The sequence below is a fragment of the Podarcis liolepis genome (genome assembly GCF_965112155.1).
Source record: "Podarcis liolepis genome assembly, chromosome: 11".
Classification (NCBI taxonomy): Eukaryota; Metazoa; Chordata; class Lepidosauria; order Squamata; family Lacertidae; genus Podarcis; species Podarcis liolepis.
This window is the reverse complement of record NC_139565.1, coordinates 37,822,547-37,834,312: the sequence shown is the minus strand read 5'-3', so window position 1 is coordinate 37,834,312 and position 11,766 is coordinate 37,822,547. Positions and strand designations below refer to the sequence as shown.

The 11,766-nt window shown below is 43.2% G+C and overlaps 1 protein-coding gene and 1 long non-coding RNA gene across 4 annotated transcripts in view; one reads left to right on the top strand and one right to left on the bottom strand.

Moving 5' to 3' along the window:
• The window catches only part of LOC310688783, a 90,750-nt gene that overhangs the window by 1,796 nt on the left and 77,188 nt on the right, over positions 1–11,766 (bottom strand). The gene's annotated exons all lie outside the window — the stretch shown is intronic.
• ARSB (arylsulfatase B) overlaps positions 529–11,766 on the top strand; it is a 70,114-nt gene continuing 58,876 nt past the window's right edge. The window contains exons 1-2 of one of the 2 annotated variants that reach the window (XM_083465336.1): positions 529–1,205; positions 9,359–9,545. In XM_083465336.1, the coding sequence (XP_083321462.1) occupies positions 690–1,205; positions 9,359–9,545 (703 nt within the window). In that variant the 5' untranslated portion in view covers positions 529–689. The remainder of the gene's footprint in view (positions 1,206–9,358; positions 9,546–11,766) is intronic. The other variant, XM_083465335.1, reaches the window with a different exon arrangement.

Sequence of the window (11,766 nt, the reverse complement as noted above, 5' to 3'; positions counted from 1 at the left end):
GTTCTTAAGTTAAAGCTTCCCTCCTTCACCCATTTGGAGTCACTAGATTTACCTAAGCCCTGAATTACAGGTTTTGCCTTTAACTGTCCTAGTAACCTTGGGCTCCCAGCCATCAGATAACAGTCATGGTTTCCAGTAGGGCCTGTAATCTTAACTCACTGCAGCTCAGCACAGTGCCTAAGGCATGGGTAGGCAAACTAAGGCCCGGGGGGCTGGATCTGGCCCAATCGCCTTCTAAATCTGGCCCGCAGACGGTCCGGGAATTAGTGTATTTTTACATGAATAGAATGTGTGCTTTTATTTAAAATGCATCTCTGAGTTATTTGTGGGGCATAGGAATTCATTCATCCCCCCCCAAAAAAAAAGATTGCTGACCCCTGGGCTAAGTCAAAGGATTGGGCCATTCATAGAATAATACTGCTGTGTTCTGCTTTAATATTTCCATTTTTTTACCAGATTATTTCTTTTTTATGGCTCTTGCACTTCAGCTGAAACATTCCCTTACAAGATTTCAAAATAAAACATTACTCAAGGAAGCCCATTTGTGAGACGCACATTTTAACCAGTACAATTAACAAGAGAATGAAACAATATCGTAAGCCTAGGGAAGGCACCAGAAGGATGAGGCAGCTGGTGCTGCAGCAGCAGGTCTTCTCTGGGGCTTCCCCTTCCACCCCTAACCCCGGACCATGTACAGTACTGCTCTGTACTTCTTTAAGCCCTCTGGACAGACGCAGGCCGGGGAAGGAGAAGGAGACGGGCAGGCTGGTGGTTCCTGTTTCATTTCGCTCCGGAGGGGCGGAGATGACTCTGATTGGCTTCCTCCAGGGTGGGCGGACCATTTGCCCTCGGAGGCAGACTTGCAGGTCCCTGTGCCCTTCCTGCCCTGTGAGTTCCTGCTGGGGCTGGCGGAGGACTTAGGGATGCTCCAGCGGTTGGTGTTCGGGCGCTGCTCGCCCCCGGGGCTGCTGCTGCTGCTGCTGTGCTTGGCGCGCACGTGCCCGAGCGCTGCGCCTCGGCAGCCCGTCAACTTGGTCTTCGTGTTGGCCGACGACCTGGGCTGGGGCGACGTCGGCTGGCACGGCTCCGAGATCCGCACCCCGACCCTGGACGCGCTGGGGGCGGGCGGCGTGCGCCTGGAGAGCTACTACACGCAGCCGCTGTGCACCCCGTCGCGCAGCCAGCTGCTCACCGGCAGGTACCAGGTAGGCGGGAAAACGCGGCGGGATTGGACCTGCCCACGCGAAGGGCTTAGAGACTGAGGGAGGGACGTGTAGAAACTGTGGCTGAGGTGCTTCTGTCTTCCCGCCCCGGCATCTCTCCCTTGCCGTCGGTGGATTCCTGTGAGAATCTAAGCCTAACTTTCTAGCCCTCGCGGTTGCAGTTCGAATGAGTGGTTTCTAAAACTTAGGAACTGCTGAGGTCTTTGCGTATTAACCCATCTTAATTATCAGGGATATGTATTTTTTCTGATTTGAAAGTCACGCCCAAATCATGAGAGCTCTTCACTCGTGTAGCGCGTCACGTGTGTTTGTGTCTGTCTAGCAACGTGACGAGCTACAATCAAAAAGAGTCACGTCTGTTTCCTGTCAGAGCTGACTGAACATATGAAATAAGGTTGAGGTTTGGGGGTTGTATTTCTGGGCAACGTATTACTAGTTTTCTTTGCCCGTTGTTCTAAAACTTATTAGCTCTTAACATTGAGAGGGTCAATATTCCCCTTCCGGCCCGTATGCCCTGTAAACCTTAGCCCAATGATATATCTTGCAAAAATGCACGACGAATTCCTAGTACTGTATTGTTTTCCTAGTGCAAAGATACCATAGGAATAGATTATCTGGTTTGGGGAGACCTCTAGTGGCTGTTTAATATGCATTTCAGTAAGAGGTCAGGATTGTGTCTTTTGTAAACGTCTGTAATCTGTTAGGGAAAGCAACGTGTAATAATGAATATACTTTATTTTTGCATATCAGCAAGCAGTGTTTTCCAGTAACATATATTTTTAAGGGAAGGAGGAGCCACAAAGCTCCTTTCGGTTTGCATGTCAGCATCATGAATGAAACATTTTATCAGCAGAGCTGAGAAAGGAAACAGCTGATTAAAACTTAGCCTTCTCTCCTCAAGTTTCAGTGGCTGCCTCAGATCTAACTGACTTTCTATTTGTGGGTGTTTCCTGCTGCCTATGATTCTGGGATAATCTCATAAAGTGGATGTGTGCCAATCACTCCGCTAGGAAGCCTGGTGTTTGGATTTGGGGCAGGGGTGCAGGGAGAAAGCAAAAGAAATGGTGCAACTGGTGGCATTTCTTGCAGAAGCCCATATTGTAGCAAACCGATTGAATTCTAAAGTGCTGCAACACTCACACTCCTTTACCTTATCCTGCTGGCAACGGAAACTGCTTACACAAGCAGATGCTACTGTTAGCTAGTCCTACCACAGGCTGGACACTATTCAAGCTGTTGTTAGGCAACATGGAGAATTAGTTCTGGGACTGCATCTCATTCTTTAGCAGCAGTGAGGAGGAACTTTAGTTAAGCGACACAGGGCATGCTTTGCATCCACAAGGTCCCAGGTTCAATCCCTGCCTTCTTTAGTTAAAAGAATCAGGAAGCAACTGATGTGAAAGCCCCCTGCCTGGGACGGCGAAAAGCTGCCACCAATCAGAGGTGGCTTCATTTGGACGTAATGATAAACCATGCTGAAGCCCTGCTTTGTTTTACAAACCATGAGTTGCCCCACAGATTATCAAACAAACCAAAAGTCTTCAAAGTATGGTTTGTTTTCCAGCTGCTACTGTTAGCCAGTTTTCCAGCTCCTGCCTTTGTAGTTTGCCTTGTAGTTTGGTGAGCTTGGGTGGTCATATAAATTGTGGTTAAGGAAAAGTGCTCAGTTTGCCATGTTTAAAAGAAACTAAGCTATGAGCCAATAACTGTGGTTTCAGATCATGGTTTTGTAGTTAATAGACAAAACAAAGTTCAGCTGCTGGGCAGTGTTCACACACAAGGCTGTGCCATGGTTTAATAAACCACGCCCTAGTGTTATGTGCAAAACAGGGCAATGAATATTGTTTAAAGCACACTCTTCCTTAGACAAGATTGCAAACCCACCTATAAATTGAGAACATAAGCCTGATTAAGATGATTGGTGCAACCAGTCATTTGACTGGTGATGAAGGAGGTCGATTCCAGCCCCCTGCCTTCTCCAAACATATTGTCCTGGCAGCATTAGCTATATGGATTGACAGATGGGACACACAAAGGAAGAAGGATTGGAGCCTTTGATTTCTTATGACAATAGAGTTGTTCATAGTTAGGACTCTGTATGCTACTTGCAGTTAATTCATTCATCAATGACCAATTTGAGACTATGCCCCATCTCTTTCACACTCTGGAAAGCTCTATAGCTTAGGATGGGCCTGTAGCTCAATATTAGAGCATCTGCTCTGCTTGCAGAATAGTCCAAGTTCAGTCCCTGGTATTTCTAGTCAGGACTGAGTGAGTTCCCTGTCTGAAACGCTGGAAAGTCTCCAACAGTCAATGTCGCTACATGTTGGCATCTGATTGGTAGGTAGATGCATGCACAATCTTTACTACTTGCAACTCTCTCTGCTGTGGAGCTTCTATTCCTTTCCCCCCAACTTTTGGGGTTTATTAGCCCAAACATCAAAGATTATTATTATTATTTGCAGCTGCAAATTCAGATCCAAGTAGCAGATACAGGAACAGGTAATAGTTAACATGAGATACAACATTGCTTTTTAAAAAATGTATTCATGAGTACTAAGTTGCTATTTCTAAAATATTTCTCTTACTTTGTTAATATTGCAACTCAGGGACACAGCGTGAGTCCCCCACCCCTGCAAAGGGTTTTGCAGACATGTCGTGAAAGGGCCAGCAGTGTCCCCATCTTCAAGACTAACCACAAAGCCACTTCCTTCCCCACTCTCCCCCTGATCTTTGGTAGATATAATTCACCATTCTTAGTACAGGTGCCTAACTGTTATTTTCATAAAGGAATGAATGTAATACATGTTTCTCTTTTTAAAACTCATTTGCTCAATTCATTATGCAGTTATTTCTTTTAGATATAGGCCTTTCACAAATTGTGTTTTGTTTTATCTGTGATCCATAACCTACTTTGCTTTTCTCCCTGCGGTTAATCACTCTTTACAGCCTTTGAAGAAGATCATAGCCAGAGGCTAAATATTTGACCAGATGTTCTCTTTATCTACTCCTGCATTTTTCCTATTTCAGTAGGTTTTAAAAACAAAATATTTTCTAGGTAGGAGCTGTTTTGGTAAGACCTTGTAAGCCATCAGAGACTCTGCTACTGGGACATTTTGGGAAATGTTCTGCAGCAGCCATATGGTTCCTGATACTGGATATGCAGCATTTTTCACCAGTCATGACCGGGTGACCTGAGAAATCAATAGGGGCCTGGCTGGTTCTACGTACTGTATTTTTTGCTCTATAAGATTCACTTTTTCCCTCCTAAAAAGTAAGGGGAAATGTGTGTGCGTCTTATGGAGCGAATGCAGGCTGCACAGCTATCACAGAAGCCAGAACAGCAAGAGGGACCGCTGCTTTCACTGCGCAGCAATCCCTCTTGCTGTTCTGGCTCCTGAGATTCAGAATATTTTTTTTTCTTGTTTTCCTCCTCCAAAAACTAGGTGCGTCTTGTGGTCTGGTGTGTCTTATAGAGCGAAAAATACGGTACCCTTTGCTTCAGCTTCCTTTGATTCCCTAATTAGGCTGGGAACAATACAGATTTCTTGCCTTGGACCATGTCTTCTTCTGGCCCTTTGATCTTCATCTGCCCCTGCTGTGATCGCAGCCTATTCCATCCTGACTGGGCTTTGGTGACCCAGTTATTTCATGATGTGTGGAGATGTCTTAGACTTCTGCTTTTGTAACAGTAACTAGTGGCCAATTACTATGATAGCAAGGGAAGGAGAGCTGGTATATCTGGAAGAGGCCCTGGAGGGCACAGCTCACCTCCCTGATTTGCTCCCCGGCTGAATTGAAAGGTGGTCATCTCATATTTCCTAATGGTGACCCAGAGGGCAATTTTATTTCCTCTTCCGTTTTAAGTATAGGGTAGTGGTTTCTTCACAAGGATGTTCTGTGTTCTACATCCACTCTTTGAAGCATGAGGCCTCTGAACACTTGCAAGGAATCACAGTTGGGGAGAGACCTGTTACATCCAGTTCCCACTTTAATACAGTGGTACCTCGGGTTAAGTACTTAATTCGTTCCGGAGGTCTGTTCTTAACCTGAAGCTGTTCCTTTTTTTAAAAAAATAATTTTTTATTGATTTCCAAACAAAATTATACAGTTTTATCCAAATTTTTAACAAATTAAATCTTTGTGGACTTCCTTCAGCTGCTCTGGAAGCTGTTCTTAACCTGAAGCACCACTTTAGCTAATGGGGCCTCCTGCTGCTGCCATGCTGCCGGAGCACGATTTCTGTTCTCATCCTGAAGCAAAGTTCTTAACCCGAGATACTATTTCTGGGTTAGCGGAGTGTGTAACCTGAAGCATATGTAACCCGAGGTACCACTGTATTTGCATGCTGCTTTTCCAACAGCCAAGCTGAGCTCAAACTGGCTCACAACAAGAACAAAACATTATCAAACAGGGGGTGCTCCCTAATAGAAAAGAAATAGGCAATAAAATACAATAAATGCAGTAACAGAATAAAAATGATATAAAATAACAAAAACCACAAACTAAATCAGTCATGTTGGATATATATATTAGCAACACCAATCAGCCCTGCAGCATGAAACAGAAAAAAAGCTCCTAATCTTGCTCACCTATGATGTGCACATTTAATTTCTGTCTCTCACACAGGAGGGCAGATTCTACCAACAGGCTCTCCCTGGGGGTAGAAACCAATTCTATTTTCCTGAAGCCAGCAGACAAAATATGCATGAAACCCATATTATAATAGCCAGAGCGCAAAGAAGAAAGAATAGAAATGTGCTACAAACCTGGCATACAGCACTCATTTCCCTCCTGTCTCCCACCCAGAGGAAAGAGATCAATGGCAACAGGTCCTCACCTGGAACATGAAGCAATTTCCATTCTCCTTCCACTAGTTTCCCCACCAGCAGATAATAAAAATTCTACACAACTCGTATAAGCTAGGATGTTGCAGAAAAATGTGGAGTTATACAACTTCATATTTTTATATGTCTAGCTTAAAACAACAGGTCAACAAAACCTTGTGATGTCCCCAAAGAGACAGATCCATTTGGTGTCTTCCCTTTGGGGTGGCCCCCACCCTCACTCTGCCTGGTGTTAGCCTCTCACATCATATGAGCTGGATGCTTTATAACTGAATATTCTTCCCATGAGCATCTGGGTGGCCACAGTGAGAATGGGAGGCTCGACTAGATAGACATTTGGCTTGATCAACAAGGCTCTCTTTTTGTTCTTTCATGGGAGCACATGGCTATTTCAGCCAGTCTGTCCATAAATTGAAAACCTGGGGAATGAGCACAAGGTAAGAACAGTGATCTTTCTCTCCTCTGTCTAAGAAGCCATTGTGTGTGCGCTCTCTCTCTCTCTCTCTCTCTCGTTCACCTCTTTGTTTTGGTTGATATAAAAGGGGTGGGGGAGCTAATTTAAAACATTAGTAGTAAAAAGCAGTCTGGGGTGTTAGCCATTCCTCTGCTGATCACCACCCTGTCTTGCTAAAACTGCCCTATAGTTTCATATATATTTTCAGAGCTTTTTATTTCCTGAAAGGAAGCCATCTATGTCAATTCAGCCTGGCCATCTGCTTTCCAATCAGAAATGGAAATTTATATTTTACTGCATTGGCAAGTGAAATTGACCGCCCCTGTCAGTTGCTCATGAAAACCTGCCGCCAGGTGCTTTTCACCCTCACTAGCAAGCGACACTCCATTTCCATCGCTGGTAGGGCAGGCTAGAGAATTTGCGGGGAACAGTGGACGATTTTGAAACATTTTAAAATACCTTTTTTTTTCTTTTACATGAAAAGAGCGCAATGGAAAATATGTCTTGCTTGGTTCCCAGTTCATAGCCATTTTCAAAAATCACCTAAAGAAAGATTAATCCTGTGATCTTATTGATGTTAGTCCTCTGCTATTCCTTCCTTACACTTGATCATAAATCTGTTGTTAGATCACCGTTCATTGTTGCATGTCACAGTTTTGAAGATTTTCGTATTAACCTTCTCACAAGTATAATAAAACCAGAAGACTAGAGCACCTTCATAGTGTTTTTTAAATGTGCAATACATATTTGACAGTGGTTTTTACTTGAGAGAGGCATGCAAAGATATGTAAATTGATGCTTTGCTTTCTTTAGAATTTTTAATAAATCTGGCTGTTCATGAAACTCATCTTTGCTGTCTCTGGATGGTTGGTGGGTCATCTGTTAAGGAATTCAAATAATGCATTTGGGCTTTCTGGCAATAACAGTGAATTTTCTTTTCAGATTATATTTCCATTTTATGTTTATGTTCAGTTTCAGTAGCTCCCTTGTTTCTTTGCTTTCTAAAGCCAGCTAGAATCCTCCATTTGGGTAATCTTCAAGCTCACTGGTTCTTCTGATTATTATGTTTGGCTGGCAAAAATCTCCTCATTTTGCTAGATGATATAATTTTGGCTAATTATGATACATTTGGTATTCCTCTTTTAAGAATTGCCTTCCAAAATAGCTTAATGAAACCATGACTGGAAAAATGAGATACAAGTATTTGTCATTTCTGTGGTTAGTGGTTCAGAAGCTGGAAACAGATTTTGCATTTAATTGAAGCTTGCAACTTTGGGGAGGACTTTGAGAGAAACACAAAACATTTCACAAGTGTATGTTGTAATGTTGTACAGGTGTACATGGCATTTGATGGAGGAGTTGAATGCAAAGTGTTAGGGAACAGAATGTTTTAATAGTCCTGCATGTGACAGATTTGATGATCATGAGATTCTGTTTTGAATAGTAATCAGATTCCAACTTTAGGAAGGCCACAAAATTTCATTCCCTCTTCATGACTGAAAGCAGTGGTGGCCTACAGCCACATGGGGGAGCCACCATACCTCAGGTCTAATTTGGTTGTTAACACCATTTGAAGCAAACTGTGCCCGTATGTGATCATATGATGTCAGAAGCAAAGCTCTGTCATCTCCAATCTAAGCTCTAAGGGCAAAGTTGGAGATAAGGGATCTATTGTCTTCCACCTTAGCACTAAGCATTACAGCTCTAAGAACAGAGAGAAACCTGTGCCTGCCACCAGTTTGAAATTAGAATTGCCTGTTGTCAAATGATGCCAGGTGATTGACATATGAATGGCCTTGCCCCCCTGTCAACAGTGGCCTGCAGAGGGTGGGCAAATTCTGGATCCAACCTTTGGGCTGCAAAGGTTTTCCGGAGGTTGAGTAACTTACTGTGGGCCCCAGTCTATGCAGACATTTGCACTCTTTTGTGCTCTGTCACTGGGTGCAAGTCAACATTGCACAATTACTGATGTTCCACCTACACAAGCATATCAGCTTGCCAGATGGAATGAATCCCCATTTCCTTCCGTGTGCTGTTCTGGAGGTTCTCCAGACCCCCTCAGGGCCAATCTCAGTCAGCACACAGTGGAGAAGGGCTGGGGAGAAGCACGAATGTTCAAGCGGAAGCCCTTACACAGGGGAGGAGCCCTCTGAATCAGGCCAAAGGTCCATCTAGTCCAGCCTCCTGTGCCTAAAGATAGGTAGTAAAGGCACCAGGCGAGCCTCCCTGGGGAGAGCATTCCACAAGCGGAGAGCCACCACAGGAAAGTCCTATTCTTGAGTTGCCACCCTCTGGACCTCTCATGGAGGAGGTGCTTGAAGAAGGGTCTCAGATGGTGATTGCAGGGTCTGGTTCATATGGAGAAAGGCAGTCCTTGAGATATTGCGGTCCTCCATGAGGACACTGACCAGGGAGTAAGCTCCGCTGAGCACAGTGGAGCTTGCTTCTAAGAAAACATTTATTAGAATGGCGCTGTTGAGTATCCTTCAGTTGGGTGACAGCTCCGTTTTCAAGCCGCACCAGGTACCTTTCCCCCATAACTCCTATGTGATAGACATGGCAGTTCTGTGTTTTGCTTCCTTTCATTTGGATTCATAGCCTAGATGTCCTGAAAATGTACACCAATTACTTTTAAGTGATTTCCCACCCTGCACACAGTTGCTGCTTATTTTTCAGTATTTCTAAGATGTGATGTATTTAAAGTTTCATTATTGATCTGGGTATGTTAGATTTGTTTTCCTCTAAATATGAACGTGTTGCTATGCAGATAGCGCTGTCTGAGCATCAGAAAATTATGCTGTAACCGATGTGTAAGGTACACTTGTTTTCATTAGATCCATACAGGTTTACAGCATGAAATAATTTGGCCGTGTCAGCCCAGCTGTGTCCCACTGCATGAAAAACTCCTGCCTGAGCTACTTAAAGAGGCAGGATATGTTACCCACATGGTGGGAAAGTGGCATTTAGGAATGTACAGAAAAGAATGCCTTCCAACCCGCAGAGGATTTGATACTTACTTTGGTAAGTGACGTTTACTTTATTCCTCCTTTGTTTTCATTGGATGGTCCAGCAGTCAATAATTTGTTCTGGCTTAGTAAGAACGTAAGATGAGCCTGCTGGTTCATCCCAGTGGCTGATCTAGTCCAGCATCCTGTTCTCACAGTGGCCAACCAGATATCTGTGGAAAGCCTGAAAACAGATCCTGAGCACCAGAGCAGTCTCCCCACTTGTAATTCCCAGCTACTGTCACTCAGAGGCACCATAGGTATAACTTAGCCACCATGGCTAACATTTTCCTTAAAGCTGCGTTTCCCAACCTAGTGGCTTCCAGATGTTTTGGGCTCCAAATCCCAATTAGCTTATCTCGGAGCATGGCCAGTCATTGGGCCAGGATGATTGGAGCTGTAGTTGAAAATACCTGGATGGTACCAGATTGGGGGAAGCTGCTATGGAGGCTTTGGGGGATGGTGTAGCAGCATGAGGAGGACAAAGGCATAAGGTGCTAATTTCTACCGAGTACAGAAGTCTGATGCATCAGGGATGTTACCTTATTCTGCCTCTGAGATAATGATTTCTCAAAAGTTGTTGCAGGAGCCTTTTGTGACCATGGAGGCATTGACTTGTGTCACTGATTTGTATCTGCAACACCAGATACCAGAACAAGAATCACAGCTGAAGGAATCTGTATTCAGAAAAGCTAAGCTGGGGAATTAGAGCTTGTGTTCTATCACTAAGTTATGTCCAACTTATAACCTCTCTGTGGCATGGAATTTTCTGGATGTGAAGGGCTGGATGGGATGAGTTGAAATGATGAGTTTTGTATGGTGGATGGAGTGAAAAGAAAAATAAAAGCATACAATGTAAATGCGTGGAATGTATGAAATACTGAATAGATTTGATTTTTCTTCTGTCTTCCATTCAGAAATAAGCGAAAATGTGTATGGAACACATTTATAGTACAGGAAATGTCTCTGTCTCCCAGAAACAATATAGTCACATGCTTGTACATGAAACGCCAAAATGGAGCAGAAATGGCCTGCTTTTTACTTGGCTCTTGTTGGCTGTCTTCAGGGACCATGTGTCTTTGTTCTTGGTTTGTTCCATCATTTTACTATTATGGATGGCCATGCATATGAGTTATGAATTATAATGAAAATCTTGGGTGCAGTCCAACCAAGGGCATTGCTAAATCCTTAAAAGCCTAAAGGCACAGAACCGTGACACAGATTTGCATAACATTTGCAGATGCTAATTTATATGTATAGATTTAGGCTGACTGTCAGGGAAAATCGCTTAATAAGCAAGTTAAAAACCACAAAATAAAGTTTTTTAAAAAGGGAAGAAGTAGCACATGTGGGGCATGGTGCAAAAGACGGGCTCAGGTCCCCAGGGCCATACCTTCACAACAGAATCCAGCAGAAGAGACTCAGCTAGTGGACCAGATTCCTCCTTGCCCCACCTGCAGCCTCCTGCATGCCCTAAAAATCTATTGAAGGAGCATGGGGGCAGGAGGAAGAGGAGAAGGGCAAGCCCCATTGCATAAGCAGAAGTCTCCTGCAGCACTGGATGTCACACATTGATTGCAAACTGATACCGGTAATGAGTTGTCAAAGAAATAAACAACTATCTGACTTTTAGAAGACATCTGTTTTTAATGTTTGATGTTTTACTGTGTTTTTAAAATTCTGTTGGGAGCCACCCAGAGTGGCTGGGGAAACAGCCAGATGGCAGCATATAAATTATTATTGTTATTGTTATTGTTATTGTTGTTATTATTTTATTAATTATAGAGCTGGATGTGGGAATTTAAGATAGTAGGATCTGAACCTTGCAAAGACTAGGAAAGACTGACTTAGGTACAATAGCCATAATGGTCAAATTGAGGGGTTCCCCCCAATACAATTTTGAAAGACAATAAAATGCATTGTAGGATTTCCCCTTTTGTATAGAAATGTGCATTTTTCACAGTTAACACAAGCTCCTTACACAATGTTGTTTCAGTGTTGTCAGGTGCACTTCCAGAAAAAATTTTAAAAATTGGAAACGTCAAAGGCCATGTTTAGGTAACTGAGGGTGTAATCCATGCTATATCGTGGCATTGGTACACTGCTAATTTTAATTATCTTTTGGATGTTTAATATCTGTTTTTGCCTACCTTTTATTGATAATTCTGGTTTTGTTTGTAATAAAATCTCTAAATTATTTAAAATCATGTGGCATAAATTTTTTGTTAAATATAATA